General features: G+C 41.1%; 2 protein-coding genes across 5 annotated transcripts in view; one reads left to right on the plus strand and one right to left on the minus strand.

Moving 5' to 3' along the window:
• eIF2D (eukaryotic translation initiation factor 2D) overlaps positions 1 to 7347 on the plus strand; it is a 52583-nt gene extending 45236 nt beyond the window's left edge. The window contains exons 9-12 of the mRNA XM_076208650.1: positions 602 to 688; positions 1417 to 1630; positions 4705 to 4882; positions 7239 to 7347. Coding sequence (XP_076064765.1) covers positions 602 to 688; positions 1417 to 1630; positions 4705 to 4882; positions 7239 to 7303 — 544 coding nt within the window. The 3' untranslated portion in view covers positions 7304 to 7347. The remainder of the gene's footprint in view (positions 1 to 601; positions 689 to 1416; positions 1631 to 4704; positions 4883 to 7238) is intronic.
• A 5029-nt stretch (positions 7348 to 12376) lies between these two features.
• Positions 12377 to 26392, minus strand: part of LOC143038912 (uncharacterized) — a 65892-nt gene continuing 51876 nt past the window's right edge. For all 4 annotated transcript variants that reach the window (XM_076208651.1, XM_076208655.1, XM_076208653.1 and 1 more), the window contains exons 11-12: positions 25900 to 26049; positions 12377 to 14959 (exon numbers count right to left, since the gene is read on the minus strand). In XM_076208651.1, coding sequence (XP_076064766.1) covers positions 14894 to 14959; positions 25900 to 26049 — 216 coding nt within the window. In that variant the 3' untranslated portion in view covers positions 12377 to 14893. The remainder of the gene's footprint in view (positions 14960 to 25899; positions 26050 to 26392) is intronic.

Below are 26392 nucleotides of genomic sequence, written 5' to 3' on the forward strand. Positions count from 1 at the left end.
CACAAGACAGTCATGAATCAAAAAACACCCTGTAATAAAATTATATAGCCAAATCTTTCTTTTGAAAAAGAACCCAAAAATTCTAGGCCTCACATTTGATACTGGTATGACTCTCAACCCACATGTAAAAGACCCGAGTGCAAAAAACGGCAAGAAAACAGACAGAATTAAATCCATTGCAAGCACTGACTTTGAACAACAGGAAGAAACTAATAACCATCTACAAGCAATTCATAAGAATCGCCCTTGACTACACTTCCACAGCATGATTCCCAACAATCAGCAAAATGAACACAAGCAATTTAAAGCAATCTATTTATATACCAAGGGCCTTGGTATTTAGATATTGGTTTTATAGTTTGTTCTGTATCAATGTTTGTTTTCTTGACCATTGTGGAAGCATAGTTGAAATGTGTTTCTTATTAATTGTAGACTGTGGTTAGGGTTTCCTTCTCCAGACCTTAACATGTTTATTTTCATGTTGATTTGGTGGCTTGATGGTAGCCAGAATAAAAAGTAAGAGCATTATCCAGTATGAAAGTGATTAATTTAGATGATAAGAATTTCTTAATTTGTTACATGAAAAATATGTATATTTCAGGAAAGGGGATGTACTAAACACAGCACAGGTCCGAGAGATTGTTACAAATTATATCAAGAGAGAAGGTCTTCAAAAAAAGGGAGAAAAGTAAGTAATTTATTCATCCTAATTGAAATATACATGATTTTGTTCATATCAATGAATTTATGATAATTGTTGTCTCAAGTTTCACTGACTAAAAACCCACAGCCCCAGAGTAGCTGGCATAGGTCCTTGGGTCTTTCTATAGATTTATTTGGGAATAAACATTAGACTGTTGTCTGTGAACTGTTTCTGTGTCACCAGCTGAAAGTAGTAAGAGAGGAGCAGGCGCTTGTTGTTGGCTCTATTTGTGAAAAAGTGGAAGAAGTACAGTTGAAATTTATAAGAGATCTTGGGGGTGATCTGGACACCAAACCATACACATAAACTGAACCTGATGCCTGCACACTGATAAACCCCCAACAAAAATCACCCCAACACTAAGCAGACACAATCCAAATAACAGATTTTTAATATATAATGGGGATGGCTGAGTCAAAAGACATACCCACTACATGCAAATGAAAACTTGTTTAATGCCCCCCACACAATGTAAAATGGGGTTTCCATTCAGTGAAACTCAGTGATGATAATGATTTGGAGGCTAGGATGGTGCCCCTTACAGAGGACTTTGTGGCATGGAATTTCATGAACCATGCCCTTGGTCCAACTTGCTTGTGGCAAAGTTTGAACCACTATCACCTCAACCTTGGCTGGCAACCTTAGGGTTGTGGGCCTCCTGCAAGAACCGAAGCTATAGATCGATTGCTGAGTTGACTTATTTTTTCTTTCAGAAATGTAACACTTAATCCCCTTTTACATGAAGCCGTAGTAAATCGAAAAGAAGGCTACAAAGAAACTCTCAGATGGGATGAAATATTCTCACGGATGCTTGGTAAAATGGCTCCGGCAGTTCGAATAACCAGAAATGACGCTATTCCTATAATCAGGAAAGGAAAATTAGAGCCTATAACAATTGCATTGGCCAAGAGATCGGGAAACAAAAAGGTATGTGCAGGTGATTTTTATACCCTGTATATTTGTATATATGTAATACTAATAAAGGCCATTTCCCCTCATTTAAGTTGGCCAGATCATAGTTCCCCTACATCATGCACAAATGAAACCCATTCAGCCACTCTTCCAATCTCAACATTTTGGGGATGAGGGTCATGATGCCCTCCATTACACAGATTGAGTCAAAAGTAGTGCAGTGAGGCACAGCTTGTCCATAACGAAAACTGGTTTACCTCCTGCTTCTCCATGTGGCAACCCCACCCCCCTCATCCACTTGTGAAGCAAATGAAGGGAATATCCTTTCAGGCCTCTTCCTCCCTTCATCCCTGCAATCACTCCTATCTTGTGCACTCTCTTTTCTTTGTTCATCACATACCACATGCATGCAGATCATAGTTCTTATTCACCACAATTTTACACATCTGGCTGGTGTACCTTTTCCATACTAAGCTGCTCATCAGAACCTCACTCAATTGGTGGCCCTACCAGGTAAGAATCCAAACCTCCCTTCATTCTATCTATCCATCTTATTCTTGATCTTCCTCTGGAGTGCACTCCACCTACTTCTGCTTTGTACATTTGTGTTTATAATTGATCATCCCAGACTTTTGTGTTTGTAGCTTACTTGGTCTTTTTCATGCCATACCACCCTGGTTAGTTAATGGGTGGCTGCTCAAGAATTGGTGGAAATATAAAAAAAAAAGGGGGAAGAAATCATGAACATCATTGGGCTATAATATAATTATTATATAAAAATTCACCTTAATTTTGCAGTAATTGTTTTTCCACACCAACCCCCTGAAACCCAAGTGTATTGTGATGTACATTGGAAAATGTGATATATTACTTGTACAAAAATTATACAAATCCAGTATAGATACCAAAAAGACCTTCCCCCCTTGTAAGGGGATGGCCAAATTAAAGTATATACCCACCCTATAAGGTTATTTAATGTTTGCTGGAGAGAGGGTAGAGTACCGGAGGACTGGAGTAGTGCCTGTATAGTTCCTCTTTACAAGGGAAAAGGGGACAAGTGTGAATGTAGTAATTTCAGAGGGATTAGCCTGTTGAGTGTAGTAGGGAAGGCTTATGGGAGGATCTTAATTGAGAGGATTAGGAGAGGAACAGAAGGAGTAATTGGTGAGGAACAGTGTGGATTTAGGACGGGTAGAGGTTGTGTAGATCAGATCTTTGTGGTAAGACAGATATGTGAGAAAGCTATAGGAAAGGGGAAGGATGTTTTTTGGGCTTTTATGGATCTGGAAAAGGCTTATGATAGGGTAGACAGAAAGGCACTGTGGGAGGTTATGCAGATTTATGGGATAGGAAAGCTTTTGGGAGCTGTCAAGAGTTTTTATGAGAGTAGTAGAGCATGTGTTAGGATTAGAAATGGAGAGAGTGAGTGGTTTGAAGTAAAGGTGGGACTTCGTCAAGGATGCGTTATGTCGCCCTGGCTGTTCAACTTATACATGGATGGGGTGGTGCGAGAGGTGAATGCTAGGGTAGTGAGTCAGGGATTGGAGATGGTTAAAGAAAATGGAGAAAAGTGGGAGGTGAGCCAGCTGTTGTTTGCGGACGACACTGCGCTTGTGGCAGGGTCAGAGGAGGGATTGAGGAAGCTGGTGGCAGAGTTTGGGAGAGTATGTGATAGAAGAAAGCTAAAGATAAATGTGGGTAAAAGTAAGGTGATGAGATGTACAAGGGGTGAAAGTGGCAGTAGACTGAAAGTGAACATTAAGGGAGAGCGACTGGAGGAAGTGGATAGTTTTAGATACTTGGGTGCAAGTGTAGCAGGAAAAGGTGGAGTGAAGGTGGAGGTAGAATGTAGATTGAGAGAAGCGAGTAAATGCCTTGGTGGTTTAAAGAGTGTAATGAGGAATAGACATTTGGGAATGGATGCGAAGAGGAGACTGTATGAAGGAGTGATTGTGCCAACAGCACTGTATGGGGCAGAAACGTGGAACATAAGAGAAGAAGAGAGAAGGAGTTTGAATGTGTTTGAGATGAGGTGTCTGAGAAGTATGGTGGGGGTTACTAGGCTGGATAGAGTGAGAAATGAGGAGGTGAGGAGGAGAACAGGGGTGAAAAAGGATTTGGGAGATAGGGTTGATGAAAGAATATTAGGATGGTTTGGACACATGGAAAGAATGAGTGAAGAAAGACTAGTAAAAGAGGTATGGAAGGCAGATGTGGAGGGAGTGAACATGAGGGGACGTCCTAGGATGAGGTGGATGGATGGGGTGAAGGGGGCTTTGGGGAAGAGGGGAATGTCTGTTGAGGAAGGAAGGGAGAGGACGGAAGACAGAGGTGAGTGGAGAGTGGTTGTGTGTGGATGATGTTGTGACTGCATGAGGAGGAATGGGCGGGGGGGGGGGGGTGAGTAAATTTTGACGCAGCCCGAAGGGATTTCTCCCCGTCCTCGCCTTATATGCAGGGGGGGACGGAGAGGGGGGGTCGCCGATTAAATGAAGCGGCCTTGCTGTGGATGTGCTGTGTCTTGCGACACTGCTTCTGACCCAGGGCGGTGGGCAGGGTGCAGGGATGACCCGTCATCCAGGAGGTGCTCAGATGAGAGGAAGGGTGGGAGGGGTGTGGAGTGTATTTGGGGATGAAATGGGTGGGAGTGTTTTTATGCCTTTCCCTTTTTGGCTACCTCCCTTGGAAGGGGGAAAAAGCCTTGGTATATGTATGTATGTATAAAAAAAAAACATCTATTATTTCTCCCATCCTTGCACTTCATGGATGAAGGTTCATCCTTATTCCCCACCACATTACTCTGGGTCAAAAGCAATGCAACAAGAAATAAAAACAGAATTGGTTTGTAAATAGACATCACATGCTGTAGATACAGTTTTACAGAGTTCTTACACTCCCCAGCACACACACAATACAGAGAACAGTGCAAACTTTCCTCAGGGATATATGGGCCAACCCATTGGCTGTAGCCTAATAAATCAGAAAAGAACAGAATTTACAGATTCAATGATGGATAAAAGTGTAATACTGGAGGATATGTTCCATGTCTACTGATACAGAAAATTACATAAAGAATTACTTTTTTCTAGGTAACGCTAATATACAATGTAGGCATATATGGCATTGATGAGGGTGAATTTGCACATCAAGTTCAAATTGGTGTGGCAGCTAGCACAGCTGTTGGACCTGCAGAGAACAAGCCCCAAGGTGTCATTCAAGTACTGATTCAGGGTAATCAGGTTGCATTTGTTGGCAAGCTTCTTATTGGTAAGTTGCTAAGAAATGTTTTGTTTTGAGGTATATACATTTATATGTACTGTTTTAACCATCCTATTATTTAATGCTTATGTATTCTCCTACACAAGAAAACACCTTATACTGTAAACATTAGGTATATAGAAATACTCAGGTGTATGTCTTCTCCTACACTAGAAAAAACATACCTACATTATTTATTTTATGTATAGTGAACAAGACTATATTTGATACTCCTTTAGTAGTTGTAGTGTATATGTCAAAATATATGTGCTTTCTATATATTTCAAAAAACTTTATATTTTTTTCTTTTATTTTATTTCAATCTTTGTAGATTGAGAGAAACAAGTTGCCTTGGCGATTAAAAAGTGTTATGAGAAATAGGCAACTGGGAATGGATGCAAAGAGGAGATTGTATGAAGGGGTAATTGTGCTGATGGCTTTGTATGAGGACTTGGAATTTAAGAGAGGCAGAGAGGAAAAGTTTAAATGTATTTGAGATGAAATGTCTGAGAAGTATGGTAGGGTTACTAGGTTGGATGGAGTGAGAAACAAGGAGGTAAGGAGGATAGCAGGAGTGGAAAAGGAGATGGCAGATAGGGCTGATGAAAGATTATTGGGATGGCTTGGACACATTGAAAGAATGAGTAATGAAAGATGTAAAAGAGGTGTAAAAGGCAGAGGTGGAGGAAGTGAACTTGAGGGAATGACCAAGGATGAGGTGAAGGGGGCATTGAGCAAGAGGGGAATGTCTGTTGGGCAAGGAAAGAAGAAGGTAGGAGATAGGGATGAGTGGAGAATGACTGTGTATAGAAGATACTGTTATGCAAGGAAGGAAGGGAATGGGGGGGAGGTGCTCATGTGTGAATATTTTGACACAGCCCAAAGGGATTTCTCCCTTTCTTCTTTTTCTGCATGAGGGGACAAAGAGGAGGGTGGGTCACCTATTAGGTGAAGCGGCCTTGCTGTGGATGTCCTGTGCCTTGCTGCATTGTGCTTGATCCAGGGTAGTTGGCAGATGTAGGGATGACCTGTCATCCATGAGGAGCTAAGATGGGACAGGTAGAAAGAGTGGAGTAGAGCAAAATGGGTGGGAATAGGTATGTGACTCTAACTTAGCTACCTCCCTAAAAGGTGAAAAAGCTTTTGGTATATCATAATTATTATTATTTATTTATTTATTTATTTATTTTTTATTTTTTTAAAGCTTAGCTTAGCTTAGCTTAGAGTATTGGGATGGTTTGGACACATGGAAAGAATAAGTGAAGAAAGATCAATAAAAAAGATGTGGAAGGCAGAGGTGGGGGGAGTGAATTTGAGGGGGTGACCAAGGATAAGACAGATGGATGGGGTGAAGGGTGCTTTGAGCAAGGAAGGGAGAAGCCAGGAGATAAGGATGAGTAGAGAGAGTTTGTGTATAGATGATAATGCTATGTAAGGAGGGGAAAGATTGGGATGTAATGGGGTGCTTATTGATTAATATTTTGATGCAGCATGAAGGGATTACTCCCCGTCTTCTCTTGTTCCACGTAAGGGGACAGAGAGGTGGGGAGTGGGTCTCTGATTAAGTGAAGCTGCCTTGCTGTGTGTACTTTGTCTTGCTACATTGTTTCTGACCCAGGGCAGTGGGAGACAGGGATGGCACATCATCCATGAAGAACTAAGATGAAAGGGTAATGGAATGGGTGGGAGTAAGTACATGCCTTTGACTTGGCTACCCTCCTTATAAGGGGGAAAAGGTCTTGTTATATAGATAGATTATTATTTATTTAATTTATATATATATATATATTTTTTTTTTATTTATTTTTTTTTTTCTCCAACATCACACTGTAGGAATAAAAAACATTCTTGATCATTTGACCAGAATTTAAAGCTAATTCAGGATGATTATGTTACATAGACAAATGGTATAAGAGTTTGAACATTTGAAAGATAGAGTGGAGGGACAGTGTATACACATATATTACTGTGTGTGTATTGAAGCAGCCCGAAGAGATTTCTCCCCATCTCCTTTTCTGCATGAGGGGACAGAGAGGGGGGGGGGTCGCCAAATTAATGGAGCGGCCTTACTGTGGATGTGCTGTCTTATGACACTGCTTCTGACCTAGGGCAGGGGACAAGATGCAGGGATGATCCGTCATCCAGGAGGTGCCAAGATAAGAGGGAGGGAAGAGGGTAGAGGGGAGTATGTAGGGGATAGAATGGGTGGGAGCGTCTTTTTTGCCTTTGTTTTTAGGCCACCCACCATGTAAGGGGGAAAAAAAGCCTTTGGCATATGTATGTATATGTATATCCACTTCTTACACATTACTATATAAATTTTTGTGTTGAAAGAAAATTAAAAATTTATTTTCTACTTTTTCAGAGACGTACAAGATACCAAGGAAATACATAAGGGGTTTAGAGTTAGCTATCAAGAGTAAGAAATAGATATTAACTTGGATAATAATGAATAAAATATTAATTGTTCTGTACTAATTTTTTTTTACCCGAAGTTATAAAGGCATTAGTCAAAATGATGGCAGTGGTTCAAAAGCTAATACTGTAGTAGTAGTTAGTAGCAGTTAGTCATAGTAGTAGTAGTAGTTTCAAACCACAAAAGCTTGCCTGTGTTGTACATGAAATCTGGGTCTTATATCCTGACAAATTACATTGTATTATATGATCATCATAGTGAAGTTAATGCATAAGAAATAATCTTATTAGAAAAAACATACATCACTAAGATAAAGAAAGACAAAACAGAAGAAGAAATTGCATGTCCCCATAGAATGTCTCCCAGATGATACAAGAAGCAATATAGGCCATGGCATCTAACTGGGTGAAAGCACTACCACTCAAGGTCATTGCTTTGAGGTATGGATAGCCACTAGATAATCTACTAAAATAGTGCATGTAATCACACCCTGGTTTGCAAAAATGGTTTTATTTGTACAAGACACAACATGGTAAGGAATCATCTAGCCCAAATGCTTCAGGATGTAACAATCAAACTAATGCTATTCTCCCGAGAAGGGTAAAATTTCAGCCATTTAATTGTGAGCACATCAAATGTTCAAGTAATTACCTTATTGTATTTACTTACAATTAACCACTGCCCATTTGCAGTTCAGTATTTATGGATTCGACTATTCATGGATTTTCATGGAAATTAACAGCCTGCAGTATTTATTGCTATATAGTACTGTACAGAAAATAGGGAGAAATCCCTTCAAGCCAAGTAAAAATATTCATACAATCATTCTTCACTCATACCTATCCACTGCCTTCTCCCTTCCCTGCTCAATAACCTTCCCCTCTTGCTCAAAGCCTCTTTTACCCCATCCATCCAATCTCATTTTGGTCGTCACCCCCTCAGGTTCACTCCACCTCTGCTTTCCACTCTTTTTGCTAATCTTTCCTCACTCTGCCTAGTATAAGCTTTGTGGTCTCTTGCAGTCTCCTTCTTTCTTATGTTCCTATTATTGCCATACAGCTGTATGTAGTAATGTCACCTGCATGTCACACATACCATGTACAAATAGAAAGTACCTTCTGTATTAGGTTTGTCGCTCTATGAACATAATAAATGTATAAAAGCAAACATTCTCTCCATGTGTCCAAACCATCCCAATACCATATCATAAGCCCTATCTGCCAGCTCCCTTCCTACCCCTACTCTCATCCTCACCTCCACCTTTCTCATTCTGTTCATCCTTATAACATACCCCATACTTCTAAGATACTTCATCTCAAACACATTTAAACATCTCCTTTCTGCCTCTCTTAAATTCAAAGTCTCCACCCCATGCATTGTCATAGGCACTTTTCTTTGCTTCTATTCCCAGATGCCTATTTCTCATGACACTTTTCAATCTCCTATGACATTTACTAGTTTTCCTTACTCTGTAGTTTACCTGCATCCCCACTCCTCCATTTCCTGTTACATGCAACCGCAAATATGAGGGATGTCCTGAAAGTATCCAGCCATTTGCAATTTCAATGGCACCCTACTCTCCTTCAAAGTAATCTCCTTTGGACTAGGTGTCCCTTCCATGTTCCATATTTCAAAACACTTTACAAAAAGTCCTCTTTTTGGATCTTCATCAGCTGGCTTGTTGCATTCTTCTTAATCTCATCTATGGACTGAAATCTCCCTTTTAATGGTGATTTTAGCTTTGGGAAAATCCAGAAGTCACAGGGAGCTATATCTGGGCTGTTGTAGGGGGGCTGAGTGAGCTGGGTGATGGAATGTTTGCCAAAAATCCCTGCACAACACATGAAAAATGGGCAGGTGTATTATCATGATGAAGGATCCAGTCTCCACTAGCCCACAGGTGTGGATCACTTTTGACAGATTATCGGCATTCTGCGAAGCATTTGTACCACACTTTTATCTCTGCTTCACTCACATCATTCTGGGAATGCCTTCTTAATAATTTAAATAGTTTCTGCTGACAACTGTTCAAGTTTGCTACAAGACTTGATACAGATTCACTGATCTACTCGCTCAGTCATTGTCAATGCAATGGTCAAACAGTACACATCTTCACTCAACAATGTCTGGTAGATAATTGAGGTGTCACATGGGAGTATGGCCATTCACACATACAGGTTAGGGTCTTCTGTCAGTGTCTAACAAATTCTTTTAGGATTGCATGACCAGTTCTGCAAATATTCATGATGGCTGGATACTTTCCAGACAGATATTGTACTTTAATCTATCCACTTCCTCCAATTTCTCCCCTCTAAGACTTACTTCCAATTTGCTACCACCCTCTCCACTTGTATATCTAATTACCTTACTCTTTTCCACATTTACCTTCAACTTCCTCCTACTGCATACCTTCCCAAACTGCATCACTTACTGTATTAGACCATCCTCTGACACTGCCACAAGTGCAATGTCATCTGCAAGCAACAACTGGGTCACCTCACACTTCCCTCCACTATATTTTATGGGTGACCATTTCCAGCATGGTTACCCATAATGTAGTAAAAATACCAATAATAAGGGATCAACAGCCCTCCCAAAACCCAAGTCCCTCTGTTGCACTCCTGTGTCACAACAAATCTCAGTAAGTGAAGCAGAGAGGCCCACCCACCCAAACTCAAGAATAATCTAAAATGGTAACACCAGAGTAATTATCTACCTCACCACAGAGGGTAGTACCCTCTACCATTGGTATTACAACAGACCCAAATTTCACAGTCAATAATTACAACTATGATCCCACTAAGAGATATTGCATTCTTGAGCCTACACAACTCCAACCAACTTGACCCAAAGACGAAGTGGATCCTGGTTTTGACTACCCAAGATTCTCAGTCCTGAAGTGTCTACCAAAAATGGCTATCAAAAATGTCCCATGAAAGTATGTATGAAATTGGCAGTTGCCCACAATTCTATCAAAATAAATACCATGTGAGGATGAAGCCTTTATTTTTAAACATTTCATTTGTTACAGCCATAACAACCAAAACATACTAATAAAGGCTTTGTCCTCACATGGCATTTACCATGAGATTATACAATGAAATCCAAGACCAATGTGAAATTTCCTGATATGTGGCCCCAAGGAGACACCCTAACAATAGAACTAGAATCAAAGAAACCAATATGACAAAATCAGAGCCCTAACAACCCTAACAGATACCCTAATTTAAACAACACAACATAGAACTCTTAACACCAATGTTGGAGTAATCCACATTCCACCTTTATGGTACCAGACAAAAGAAATAATAGAAAGAATGGCAAGATGATCAAAAGTATATATATTGTGGTGCTGCCTCCAGTGTAGGATGCTGGTGGGACAAAGGGCCCACATGGCACCAAGCCAAGTGGTCATCCAAGTGGGAAATGTGTGGCATCCCCAAGCTGCCAGGTGTGACCCACATGGTTCCTCTAATGGTCAGCTAGGCCAGACATCAGTGCCAGAGGAAGTGCCAAACATTATAACCGAATTCAATCTGAAAGGAAGGCTGCAGTGAGGAGACTTGTAGGAAGGAATACAAGAAGCAGTTGGAGATAGGCTTAGAAGGACACAGAGAGAAGAAGGGAAAAAGGAAAGGAGACATTTGGTACTTAGGACGATGGGTCATGGCCTCCTCTAAATGGGAATGGTCAAGGGCTGGCCACATGGCACTTGTCCTAAGACCATATCACACTATGATAAGTGTATCTTCTCCATTCCATTCAGCTAAAGTGCCTCCTGTCACCAAGAACTTTGCTTTCTACATAATAAAGGAGAGAAGAACCATCTTGTGTGTTTACATACAAACCCTCTTAGTACCCTAGTCCAACACTTAATGATCTTTACTCATTCACAACTTTCAACCTACTAGACTATAGGTTATTCAAGATGATCAAAAGTATACAGAGTTCAGAAAACCATAAATAGTACAAAGATCAATACCCAACACTTATAGTGACTTTATGTCAATCACAGCTTCCAATCTACCCAACTGTAGGTTATTTAAGATATGAAGTAGAGAAATAGTAGCTATGCTCACATAGTTGCTTCAATTGCTAGCACTTTGGACAAACTAGACAATGATGTCACCACCAAGGTGTTTGTGTGCATTCCTCAGCCCATGCACATGGTACCCCATGTTCAACCAGAGCCATGTATAAACTAAGTAAAACCATCCTACATCATCCAGGACAACCAACTGGGGAAAAAAAAAGGGGGTGGGGGGGGGGGGGGGTTTGTCACCACTGAGCATTAAAATGATACACACATACCATATACCAAGGCTTTTTCCCCCTTACAAGGGGGGTAGCCAAAAAGAAAAAGGCATAAAATCATTCCCACCCATTCCATCCCTGAATACACTCCACACCCCTCCACCCTCCCTCTTATCTTAGCACCTCCTGAATGACAGGTCATCCCTGCACCTTGTCCACTGCCCTGGGTCAGAAGCAGTGTCGCAAGACACAGCACATCCACAGCAAGGCCACTTCATTAAATCGGCGACCCCCCCTCTCCGTCCCCCCCATTGCATAAAATGAGAGGACGGGGAGAAATCCCTTCGGGCTGCGTCAAATGATAACCAACATAAAATTGGCCTGGCAACAGCAACAAACCACTGCAGATGCAACAATCTCTCAATACCGTGAATACCCAAACTCACTCTGCCCCACCCTAGCCAAACCCAAACACAATACTTCTTCCTTGAGGGAATTACAGGACAATTAGTAGTTGTTCCCAGTTATCTGGAAGCCATGGGTCTCCTAGAGGGAAACCTGGGGCAATAGATTGATTGATCTTATGAAGATCACTCTGAATAGGATCAACATTTGGGAATCATCCCACATGCTCATATATCACCAGAGAGGACATTCATTAATTATGCTCGTAACAGGCCTTGACTGAGTCATGTAGTAGTTGCTGGTTTCGTACAAAGGCATTCCAGTGATACCCCATGATTTTCTGAAGGCACCGTTTCACACCAAAAATTTGTGGACTGCTGTAATCGTTTAATTTCAACCTGTTAGTGTATTACAAATTAATACTCATACATAGATCCATGTTACACACCATCATATGAAATTTATCGAGACCAAATAAATACATCAAAGGATAACAAGAATATCTTGTACAACCTACATTGAAATGAGAATGAACATAATCCTCTCCTGAACATCCTATGTAATAAAATACTTTTTGAACAATTGCAATTACAAGTATAATTATGACAGCATGTAGTGTAAAGACATAAGTAATACATTAACAAATTCAACATTCTCCTTCTGACTCGCTCTATTATTACATGATTATAATCTTATTTACAGCTTGACCTATTATAAGCAAGTATTCTCTTTGCTCATATTCCTCTATACAAGCACTATTGCACTCAGTACTATTTCATGTAAACAATCTATTAACCATATTACAACGCTCCTATCATACCTATTACATAAAACTAGAAATCATACATACATACATATACCAAGGCTTTTTCCCCCTTCCAAGGGAGGTAGCCAAAAAGGGAAAGGCATAAAAACACTCCCACCCATTTCATCCCTAAATACACTCCACACCCCTCCCACCCTCCCTCTCATCTGAGCACCTCCTGGATGACGGGTCATCCCTGCACCCTGCCCACCGCCCTGGGTCAGAAGCAGTGTCGCAAGACACAGCACATCCACAGCAAGGCCGCTTCATTTAATCGGTGACCCCCCCTCTCCGTCCCCCCTTGCATATAAGGAGAGGACGGGGAGAAATCCCTTCGGGCTGCGTCAAAATTTACTCACACATACTACCCCACCCCCCCGCCCATTCCTCCTCATGCAATCACAACATCATCCATATACAACCATTCTCCACTCACCTCTGTCTTCCGTCCTCTCCCTTCCTTCCTCAACAGACATTCCCCTCTTCCCCAAAGCCCCCTTCACCCCATCCATCCACCTCATCCTAGGACGTCCCCTCATGTTCACTCCTCCACATCTGCCTTCCATACCTCTTTTACTAGTCTTTCTTCACTCATTCTTTCCATGTGTCCAAACCATCCTAATATTCTTTCATCAACCCTATTTCCCAAATCCTTTTTCACCCCTGTTCTCCTCCTCACCTCCTCATTTCTCACTCTATTCAGCCTAGTAACCCCCACCATACTTCTCAGACACCTCATCTCAAACACATTCAAACTCCTTCTCTCTTCTTCTCTTATGTTCCACGTTTCTGCCCCATACAGTGCTGTTGGCACAATCACTCCTTCATACAGTCTCCTCTTCGCATCCATTCCCAAATGTCTATTCCTCATTACACTCTTTAATCCACCAAGGCATTTACTCGCTTCTCTCAATCTACATTCTACCTCCACCTTTTCCTGCTACACTTGCACCCAAGTATCTAAAACTATCCACTTCCTCCAGTCGCTCTCCCTTAATGTCCACTTCCAGTCTACTGCCACTTTCACCCCTTGTACATCTCATCACCTTACTTTTACCCACATTTATCTTTAGCTTTCTTCTATCACATACTCTCCCAAACTCTGCCACCAGCTTCCTCAATCCCTCCTCTGACCCTGCCACAAGCGCAGTGTCGTCCGCAAACAACAGCTGGCTCACCTCCCACTTTTCTCCATTTTCTTTAACCATCTCCAATCCCTGACCCACTACCCTAGCATTCACCTCTCGCACCACCCCATCCATGTATAAGTTGAACAGCCAGGGCGACATAACGCATCCTTGACGAAGTCCCACCTTTACTTCAAACCACTCACTAGAAAACTAGAAATCATAACTCACATTAATGCTCGATGCTTTTTAGTGTGAAAGCCAAAAACATCGCCTGGGCAGGGACCCAAGTCTTCACAACATTATCACCTTGGTCGCTGACCCCTCGTTCACAGCCCACTTCACTCCTTGCAATCACTGACCAAAGTGTAGGTGTAACAAGTGTCATCTGTCCTGGCAACACTCGTATGAACAAATGCACAGCAACATGCAAGGAAAGAGTGATCTCATTCACAAATACAATACATTATATACAATCCCAACAGAATAAACATGTTTGTAATACATTTATTCAGCAATTACAATACATTAAATAGATATCCAAATACTTTAATCAATGCACGAATACACAAATGTACAAAATGTACTAAGTCATCCAGTATGATTTATACAAAGAACTCAATTACCAAAATCATCATTCTAGGGATGATACAGGCACTTGGTATCATATATATTAAAATGCCTCTTCATATCAGCATTTGCTGTCCATGTTTCATAGCCATACCAGAAGACATGGAGAGTGACCTCAAAATTCAGATCTTGGTCTTTCTGCACAAATATGGATGATGCCATATCCTCTGGTTGAAAGTCCAACACTGTGGGCCATCCCAATCCTTTGAAGGACTTCATGAGACACTGTTATGCACTACACTAGGGAGTTGTGTGTTAAGAGGATTTTGTATTAAAATGAGGGTAAATTTATTTACTAAAAATTTTTACTTCAAGAAATTTATACAAAGATAATTACAATGAAACTAAAGTTAAAAAAAATTGTATGATTCCTCAATATAAAACTATTTTCTACTACTGACATATGGCGTCAGTTTTGTAGCATTGTTGCGAATCTTTTGACATTGCTCCTGCAAATGAAAAAATATGTATATCAATAAATACTCCTCTCCCAATGTGCATACAAAATAATATAACCAGATTTATGGATTCATGTGAAGAACAGCTGTATGAAAAATAATTGTTAAAATGGTATGCATTGTTCTTACATACATATACCAAAGGAGTTTTCCCCCTTACAAGGGAGGTAGCCAACAAAGGCACAAAAACCACTCCCACCCATTCCATCCTATACATCCTCCATTCCCATCCACCCCCTCCCTCCCTCTTGGCTTCTCCTGGATGATAGGTCATCCCTGCATCTCGCCCACTGCCCTGGGTCAGAAGCAGTGTTGCAAGACACAACACATCCACAGCAAGGCCACTTCATTAAATTGGCGACCCCCCTCTTCATCCCCTTATGCAGAAATGGAAAAGACGGAGAAATCCCTTCAGGCTGCATCAATTTATTTTTCACACATACTCCCACCCACTTCCCCTCATGCATCACAGCATCATCCATACACAACCATTCTCCATTCACCCTATCTTCTGTCCTTTCCTGTCCTTCTCAACAGACATTCCCCTCTTTCCCAATGCCGCTTTTATCCCATCCATCCATCTCATCCTTGGTCGTTCCCTCATGTTCACTCCTTCCACCTCTGCCTTCCACACCTCTTTTATTAATGTTTCTTCACTTATTCTATCCAAGTATCCAAACCATCCCACTACTCTTTCATCAACCCTATCTCCCAACTCCCTTTCCAACCCTGTTCTCCTTACCTCCTCGTTTCTTACTCTATCTAGTCTAGGAACCCCTACCATACTTCTTAGGCACTTCATCTCAAACACATTCAAAATCCAATTCTCTTCCTCTCGTATGTTCCATGTATCTTCCCCATACAGTGCTGTTGGCACAATCACTCCTTCACATAATCTCCTCTTAGTATCCATTCCCAAATGTCTATTTCTCATTACACTTTTTAATCCCCCAACACATTTACTTGCTTCTCTCAATCTACATTCCACCTCCACTCCTCCCTTTCCTGCCACATTCACACCCAAGTATCTAAAACTATCCACTTCCTCCAGTCTCTCTCCCCTAATACTCACTTCAAGTCTGCTGCCACTTTCTACTCTTGTATATCTCATCACCTTACTTTTACCCACATCTTCAACTTCCTTCTTTCACACACCTACCCAAACTCTGTCACTAACTTCCTCAATCCCTCCTCTGATCTTGCTACAAGCCCAGTGTCATCAGCAAACAACACTTTTCTCAATTTTCTTTAACCTTCTCCAATTCCTGACCCATTACCCTTGCATTTACCTCTCACACCACCCTATCCATGTATAAATTGAACAGCCAAGGCAATATAACACATCCCTGATGAAGTCCCACCTTTACCTCAAACCGTTCTCTCTCTCCATTTCTGATTCTAACAAGTTCTACTACTCTCATATAAAACCTCTTGACTCCTCTTAAAAGCTTTCCTCCTATCCCTTATATCTACAATACCTACCACAGTGCCTTCCTATCTACCCTATCATAAGCCTTTTCCAAATCCATATAAGCTCAAAAAACATCCTTACCTTTTCCTAAAGCTTCCTCAAATATCTCTCTTAACACAAAACCCTGATCCACACAACCCCCACCTGTCTTAAACCCACACTGTTCCTCTCCTGATCCTCTCAATCAAGACCCTCCCATAAGCCTCCCCATCTACTTAACTAGGTGATCTCTCTGAAACTACTACACTCACACTTGTCCCCTTTTCCCTTGTAAAGTGAAACTATACAGGCACTCTACCCTCTCTTAAACAAACATTAAATAACTTCACCAGCCAGTCCACTATCACTGTACCTCCTTTTTTGACATTCTGCAAGACATCCATCCAGCCCAGGTGCCTTACCTGCTCTCATCTTAACAACTGCCTTCATCTTTCCTTATTTCTCCTCCATTTTCCTCACTCATCATGGTCATTTTCTTAGTGCTTCCCACTGCAACTATCTTTCCCTCCCTATCCTCCTTCACATTTAGCATCTCCCTAAAATACTCTGCCCATCTTCCCCTTACTGCCTTCTCTTCCATTATCATCTCTCCATCTGCACCTTTTACCTTTTCTTCTCTACTTGATTTGCCTCCTCTTCCTCTCTTAATTTCTTTCCAAAACATCTTTTTATTTCAAAATTTTCTGTCATACTCTTACCCCATTTCACATCTGCTCTCCTCTTTGCCTCCTTTATCTTATGATTTACTTCTCTTCTCTTTTGTCTGTACTTCTCATATGATTCCCTCATCCTATTTTGTAACCAATTTGTGAAAGCTCGCTTCTTCTTCTACAACCTTCTTTGCTTCCTCATCCCACCACTCACTACCCTTCCTTCTATTTCCTCCCATCCTCCTTGTTCCACACACCATCTTTGCACACCTTGTGACTCCCTCCTTGAACCATCCCCATTCCTCCTTCACTCCCTCCCACTGCTCTCTCAGCTTCTTCTTGTACTCCTCCTTTTCTTTCTCATTTAAGCAGGACTCCTTCTTTTCTTTCTCATTTAAGCAGTTCACTCAAAGCACCTCCCTACCTTTTGTCCTTTTCCTATCCACTCTCACCTTACCTTCCACCAGAAAATGATCTGATATCCTCCCACCCTCTCCCCTTAGAACATGTACATCCTTAACTCTTCCTATTATACTCCTATTTACCACTATATAGTCCATTAACACTCTATCTGCCACCCTTCCATCCACCACCATCTCCCATGTGTACTTATGATTGACTTTCTTCTGAAACACTGTATTTGCTATCATTAATTCTCTAGACACATCTCCACCATCAACTCTCCACTACAATTCTTTCCTGGAACCCCACATTTCCCAACCACTCTGTCTATTGGTTCATTTCCTACACTAGCATTAAGGTCACCCAATACCACTACATTGATGTTTCTCCCTAATCCCTCTATGCACACATTTAAATCTATCCAAAAAGCCTCCCTTTCTTCTACACTCTTCTACCAGGCCCATATGCACATACAAAAACCCACATCTTTCCTAGTTTCACCTTCATCCACACTATCCTTGAAGAAACCTCCTTCCACTCCACTACACATTTGCCTATCTCTTCACTTACTAGTAGAGCCACCCCTTCTCTCCCTTGTCCTCTCTTCACTCCTGAGAATTTCCCAACTACACTTCCAAACTCACACCCGCCCCTCCTTCTCAACTTGGTTTCACTCAAAGCCAACACATCTATCTTTCTTCTCACAAACATACTGGGTATCTCTTCCCTTTTATTCTCATCTGTACCACATCCATGCACATTAAAAGACCCAAACCTTAGGGTGCTGTTTGGAGAACTCCTAGACCCTCTTATGCCTCTTCTTTTTTTAGGAATGTCCCCTGTGGGGCTACAGGGAGAAGGATGCCTAGTCCTAATCCCCTGTCCCATTTTTGTTGCCTCTTATGATTCAAGTGGGAAGACTTGGTGGCAGTATTCTTTCCCCCACCACAGGGAAAAAAGAAATAAATTAGAAATTTAATGAGATCAGTTGAAGGGAAGGATAGTACGAGTTAAAAGTGATCAGTATTATTTGAGTGATGGTCTTTAAACATAAATGAATGCAACATGACTTTAGTATGGTGGGATATCACTAAACTTAATCAAATATTATCTATATATATACCAAAAGTTTTTTCCCCATTATAAGGGAGGCAGCCAGCCAAGGCACGAACCCACCCCCACCCATTTTCTTTTCATCATAGCCTGAAGTCAATATCTGATACAGGGTTTCTAAAAGAAAAGAATGTGGAAGGATCAAGGGGTAACACTTTCACAGCCTGGCTGACTGCCAAAGGATCCTTGATCTTGAGAATCTGTTGATTAAACGTGCATGGATGTACGGAAAAAGTCATGAAATAGATCTTGAGTCCTCCCATAGATCTCTGGGATGAAACTTAGGACAAATGCTTAGTACATACATATATACATGTACCAAGGGCTTTTTCCCCCTTACCAGGAAGGTAGCCAAAGTCAGAAGAAAAACAGTTTTCCACATAGTGGTGGACACTTGGAACAAACTGGACGAAAAAATAGTATGTGCAAAAACCATTCATGAATTAAAGAGCAAACTGGACATTGCAAGATACAAAGGCGGGACACCACAAGCATAGCTCCCCTTCCCGTAAAATACAACTAGATAAATATACCCACTCCCATCCATTTCATCTCCAATCATTCCACTCTCATCCACCCTTTCCTCCAACTCATATTGGCTCCTCATAGATGACAGGTCATCCCTGCACACTGCCCACTGCCCTGGGCCAGCAAGACACAGCAATGCCACTGTATTTAATCAGCAACCCCGCCCCCCCCTCTCTCTCTCTCTCTCTCTCTCTCTGTCTCCACATGCAGAAAAATAGAAGATGGCAAGAAAATCTCTTCGGGCTGTGTCAGAATATTATTCACACACAATCACACCCTAATCCAGCCCCCCCTCCCCCATCCCCATCCCCTCCTTGCATCACAGCATCATCTATACATCATTCTCCACTCACCCCTGCCTCCTCTCTTCTCCCTTCCTTTGCTCAACAGACACCCCCTTTATCCTTAGTATATAATAAAAGTAACTTTTGAAGGGTGTGGCTTTTAAGTAAAGGAACTCAAGTCTATTCTATGTACAAAAGGCTTCTTTCTCCTTACAAGGGAGGTAGCCAGCCAAGGCACATACCCACCATCATGCACCTGTTTCCATTTTATCTTAGCTCCTCGCCTTATTGAGCTTGTGTAATCAATATACAAGGTAAAATAACCCATGCTAATATTGATCACATAAAAACACATTAGTTGGTTGCATCTAACTGGGGTTTAGCAAAGATAACTGGAGCAAATAGAGAAAGTAGTTGATTACCATAAGATAGATTGACCATAAGAAACACATAGTTGCATTATAATTATGAACTAGTATATATTTGTCCCAACAAACATCATTATCAAGAACTAATGTGTGCTTTCTCATCCTGCAAGGGAATCAGGAGGCTATAATAAAACATCCCTCAATCAACTGTTGCCTAAAGTTTCATACATACATATACCAAGTGCTTTTTCCCCCTTACAAGGGAGCCAAAGTCAAAGGTATAATCCTCTCCAGTTACTACACACAATAAATACCCCATGGCAAACTAAAAGATAAACAAGAAATAGTGAAACTGCGTCAAGGGAATGATGAATACTGTATATAGAATATGTAGAAATGGCTGAAATTATGAACATTTTAAATCTGTATTCACAATTGAAAGTACACAAAATTGGGATGAAGGACAGAGAGAAAGATCCCCCCCCCCCCATGAAAGAAATAACTAACACAGAAGAAAATAAGGGACCAAATAAAAAATCTTGACATCAGAAAATCACATGGTCCGGTTAGAATTGCAAATTGGATATTGAAAGAATGTATAGATGAACTAGCAGACAAAATATACAAGATAACTGATTACTCACTCAAAGAAGGAAAGATACCACAAAACTGAAAAAATGCAAATGTTGTACCAATATATAAGGAGGGGACAAGGAGAATCCAACTAACTACAGACTGGTCTCCCTTACAAGCACAATAGGAAAAATATGTGAAAAATTTATCAAAAGTAGATGGATTAAACATCTGGAAGAAAATAATAAACTGAATCCAGAACAATCTGGCTTCAGACACGGAAGATTATGTGCCACTAACTTGATTTAATGCAAGAAAGGGATGGGGGTATTGCACTGTACATGAATTTAAAACAAGGTGTGATGATTGAAGAATAAGTGACTCTTGGAATAACTTGAGATTAGCACCAGATGATACCATACATAAATTACAAGAAAAAAGTTAGAATAATTTGAAAATAAGAGACAGGACCCTATTAGCATGATTCTCTTCCTGTACACTACAATGAGACAACTATTTGGTCAAACAAGTAGTTGTGGAGAGTCTACTTTGAAAACACATTTATACATACATATACCAAGGCTTTTTTCCCCTTATAAGGGAGGTAGCCAAAAAGAAAAAGGCATAAAATCATTCCCCCCATTCCATCCCTAAATACACTCCACTCCCTTCCCCTCCCATTTTAGCACTTCCTGGATGACAGGTCATCCCTCACCTGCATCCCTGCAACATTCATAATGTTCCAAAAATATTAAAGAAAGTAAGTATAGACGAAGATTGTGAATTACTACAGAAAGACTTAGATTAGTCTGGAAATGGAGTCAACAGTAGTGTGAACTTAACATCAAGAAATGTAGTATAATGGAGATTGGAAAAAGTAAAAATAGAATTTTGAGGATATACAAAATTTGTGCAGAGGAAGTAAAAAAAGTGAGCTCGGAAAAGGACCTAGAAGTAATTATCAGCAAAGACATGTCACCAGACAAACATATCACAAAATAGTCAGAGAAACCTTCAATTTACTAAGGTCAATGAAAGTGGCTTTTGACTATTTGGATGAGGAAATACATACATACATATACCAAGGCCTTTTCCCCCTTCCTTATATGGATGAGGAAATGGTAAAGAAAATATTAGTTACACTGATAAGAACAAGATTGGAATATGCTGTAGCACTATGGACACCCAGTACTAAAATAGAATATAAAGAAATTAGGAAGAATACAAAGAGTAATGACAAAGATGGCACCAACGCACTCCAAATTGACATACGAACAAAGATTGTCCAAATTAGAACTGCCAACCCTAGAACAAAGAGAAAGAGGAGAGCTACTGACTATTTACAGAATTATGAATGGAATGGAAGTCCTAGAGATGATTTACGAGTATTAAAGTGGAATAAGAGGGAGAAGAAAAAAAAAAAAAAAGACATAAAAAGGAACTAAAAAAGGATAGCTACAGAAGAGATCTGAAAAAGAATAGCTTCCCATACAGAGTGGTGGATATCTGGAATGAATTGGATGAGGCAACAGTGTGTGCAAATACAATTCAAGAATTTAAGAACAAACTTGATGCTGGAAGATACAAAGACGGATCACTACAAGCATACCTCCCTTCCCATATAATACAACTAGGTAAATCAGTTGAGTGTTCTGTCCCTTTATTTACATTTATCTTGCTGAATAAATAGCTTGATTAATATGCAGAACTTAGAACATTCCCCCTGTCTGGGGTATTGGCTGCATGTTATTATGGGGTTAAAAGCTGCTTAGTAGAATACAGCCGACACATCATTTTATCTGTGGTAAAGGAAATCTCTGTTCAGAGAAATGATACTTTATTATACTGTCCCCCCATTGTTGTTACTGCCCTGTACCATTTCTCTGAATATTCATTTCCTTTCTTTGCCTAATCCTGTGGTGGGGGAAAAGAATACTGCCACCAAGTATTTCTACTCGAGTCGTATGAGGTGACAAAATGGGATGGGGATAGACCTAAGCATCCTTGTCCCTGTAGCCCCATAGGGGACATTCCTAAAAAACAAGTCAAGACATAAGAGGGTCTAGGAGTTTTCCAATCTGTACCCTAAGGTTTGGGTCTTTTAATGTGCATGGATGTGGTACAGATGAGAGTAAAAGGAAAGAGATAGGCACTATGTTTGTGAGAAGAAAAATGGATGTGTTGGCACTGAGTGAAACTAAGTTGAAAGGGAGGGGTGAGTTTGAGTTTGGGAGTGTGCTTGGGAAGGTCTTGGGAGTGAAGAGGGGACAAGGGAGAGAATGGGTGGCTATACTAGTAAGTGAAGAGATAGGTAAACATGTAGTGGAGTGGAAGGAGGTTTCTTTAAGGTTAATGTGGATGAAGGTGAAACTGGGGAGATATGGGTTTTTGTAAGTGCATATTGGCCTGGTAGTGAGAAGAGTGTAGAGGAAAGGGGGGCTTTTTGAATAGATTTAAATGAGTGCATAGGGGGTTTAGAGAGAAATGTCAATGTAGTGGTACTGGGAGACCTTAATACTAGGGTAGGGAATGAACCAATAAATGGAGTGGATGAGAAATGAGGAATTTCAGGAAAAAACCACAGTGGAGAGTTGATGGTAGAGATGTGTCTAGAAAGAGAGCTGATGATAGCAAATCCAGGAATAAAGTTAAGCATAAATACACATGGGAGAGGGTGGTGGATAGGTGTTAGATTGGGCATTAATGGACTACAAAGTGGTAACCAGGAGAATAATAGGAAGAGTTAAGGATGTACATGATCTAAGTGGAGGGAGTGGGGGAATATCATATAATTTTTTGTGGAATGTAAGACTAGAGTTGAGGAAAAATGGAGAAAGAGGAAAAAGACAGAAGGTAGGGAGGTGCTTAAAGTAAACTGCTTAAATGAGAAAGGAGGAGTACAAGAAGAAGCTAAGAGAGGAGTGGGAGGGAGTAAAGGATAGAGTAGAATTGGGAGTGGAGGAGGAATGGGGATGGTTCAAGGAGGGAGTCACAAGGTGTTCAAAGATGGTGTGTGGAACAAGGAGGATGGGAGGAAATAGAAGGAATGGTAGTGAGTGGTGGGATGAGGAAGCAAAGAAGGTTGTAGAAGAGAAGACGCGAGCTTTCACAGATTGGTTACAAAATAGGATGAGGGAATTATATGAGAGGTATAGACAAAGGAGAAATGAAGTAAAGCATAAGATAAAGGAGGCAAAGAGGAGAGCAGATGTGAAATGGGGTAAGAGTATGACAGAAAATTTTGAAATAAAAAGATGTTTTGGAAAGAAATTAAGAAAGGAAGAGGTGGCAAATCAAGTAGAAAAGAAAAGGTAAAAGGTGCAGATGGAGAGATGATAATGGAAGAGAAGGCAGTGAGATGAAGATGGGTAGAGTATTTTAGGGAGCTGCTAAATGTGAAGGAGTATAGGAAGGGAAAGATAGTTGCAGTGAGAAATGCTAAGAAAATGACCATGATGAGTGAGGAAAATGGAGGAGAAATAAGGAAAGATGAAGCGAAGGCAGTTGTTACGATGATGAGAGCAGGTAAGGCACCTGGTGTGGATGGATGTCATGCAGAATGACTGAAAAAAGGAGGTACAGTGATGGTGGACTGGCTGGTGAGGTTATTTAATGTATGCTGGAGAGAGGGTAGAGTGCCAGAGGACAGGAGGAGTGCCTGTATAGTTCCACTTTACAAGGGAAAAAGGGACAAGTGTGAGTGTAGTACTTTGAGAGGGATTAGCTTGTTAAGTGTAGTTGGGAAGGCTTATGGGAGGGTCTTGATTGAGAGGATTAGGAGAGGAACAGAGGGAGTAACTGGTGAGGAACAATGTGGATTTAAGACAGATAGAGGTTATGTAGATCAGATTTTTGTGGTAAGAAAGACATGAGAAAGCTATAGGAAAAGACAAGGTTGTTTTTTGGGCTTTTATGGATCTGGAAAAGGCTTATGACAGGGTAGACAGAAAGGCACTGTGGGTGGTTTTGCAGATACACGGGATAGGAGGAAAGCTTCTAGGAGCTGTCAAGAGTTTTTTCGACAGTAGTAGAGCATGTGTCAGGATTAGAAATGGAGAGTGAGTGGTTCGTGGTAAAGGTTGGACTTTGTCAGGGATGTGTTGTGTCGCCCAGGCTGTTCAACTTATTCATGGATGGGGTGGTGCAAGAAGTAAATGCAAGGGTGGTGGGTCAGGGATTGGAGATGTTTAGAGAAAATGGAGAAAAGTAAGAAGTGAGCCAGCTGCTGTTTGTGGACGACACTGCACTTGTAGCAGGATCAGAGGAGGGATTGAGGAAGTTGGTGACAGAGTTTGGGAGAGTGTGTGAAAGAAGAAAGTTGAAGATAAATGTGGGTAAAAGTAAGGTGATGAGATGTACAAGGGGTGAAAGTGGCAGCAGACTGGAAGTGAGCATTAAGGGAGAGCGACTGGAGGAAGTGAGTAGTTTTAGATACTTGGGTGTGAATGTGGCAGGAAAGGGTGGAGTGGAGGTGGAGGTAGAATGTAGATTGAGAGAAGCGAGTAAATGCCTTGGTGGATTAAAAAGTGTAATAAGGAAAAGACATTTGGGAATGGATGCTAAGAGGAGATTGTATGAAGGAGCGATTGTGCCAACAGCACTGTATGGGGTAGAGACATGGAACATAAGAGAGGAAGAGAGAAGGAGTTTGAATGTGTTTGAGATGAGGTGTCTGAGAAGTATGATGGGGGTTACTAGGCTGGATAGAGTGAGAAATGAGGGGGTGAGGAGGAGAACAGGGGTGGTAAGGGAGTTGGGAGATAGGGTGGATGAAAGAGTATTGGAATGGTTTGGACATATGGAAAGAATGAGTGAAGAAAGACTAGTAAAAGAGGTAGGGAAGGCAGATGTGGAGGGAGTGAACATGTGGGGGCGACCTAGGATGAGATGGTTGGATGGAGTGAAAGGGGATTTGGGAAAGAAGGGAACGTCTGTTGAGGAAGGACAAGAGAGGACAGAAGATGGGTGAATGGAGAATGGTTGTATATGGATAACACTGTGATGCATGAGGTGGAATGGGGGGGTGAGGTAATATGTTTGAGAAAAATTTGATGTAGCCCGAAGGGATTTCTCCCCGTCTTCTCCTTTTCTGCGTGAGGGGATGGAGAAGGGGGGAGTCGTCGATTTAATGAAGCGGCCTTGCTGTGGATATGCAGTGTCTTGCAACACTGCTTCTGACCCAGGGCAGTGGACAAGATGCAGGGATGACCGATCATCCAGGAGGTGCCAAGATAAGAGGGAGGTGGAGGGGAGTGGAGTGTATTAGGGATGGAATGGGTGGGAATGGTTTTTATGCCTTTTTCTTTTTAGCTACCTCCCTTGTAAGGGGGAAAAAGCCTTTGGTATATGTATATAACTACTCACTAATTCCCCCACTATCCCCCATTCACTCCCTTCCATGCATCACTTAGTAAAAGAAGAAGATGAAGAAGAAAAGAGGCTGAGTGTTACATAAGCCTTCATGCTAAAAGGACTTCATCATTCACATTTCTTTCATAATTATCAGGTAGGCATAAAATCTTAAAAATATTGTTCAACTTACTTCCATATTAAAGCGATCTTCTTTGTAGTACACATGTTGATCACTATGTTGGTTATAATACTTCACCAAACGGTCTGCCAGAAGCCAGTTGAAGTGGATTAGCAAACTTTGCATGTCTCCATCTCCAGCTACAATATCAATACTATCATTCTGTATGGATAACAGCAAACATTAGTGTACATGTAGAAGATATTTCATTGGTAATATTTCCATGTTCCCTTAATCAACATTAATAATCCATTGCCTTGGTTCTCTTGAGACCTATGGCCCCCTGGAAACCAGTCACAGCTGCTGGATCAGCCTGCAAGTTACTCATTGAAAAGATCCTGTGTTACTGTCTGAAATGAGTGAAGGGCAGTGTAGTACTAGGTATTATGTCTTCCATGTGGTGGCTGAAGCTGGGGTACCTGGCATCTACTGCACCAGTGTAGGGTGGCAACCTGAATGTAGGTGCACCAGTGCAAGGTGTCTGTCTCAAAATTGCTTATTGTTA

This window comes from Oratosquilla oratoria, chromosome 25 (assembly GCF_046742065.1).
Source record: "Oratosquilla oratoria isolate Oo_2021 chromosome 25, ASM4674206v1, whole genome shotgun sequence".
NCBI lineage: Eukaryota > Metazoa > Arthropoda > Malacostraca > Stomatopoda > Squillidae > Oratosquilla > Oratosquilla oratoria.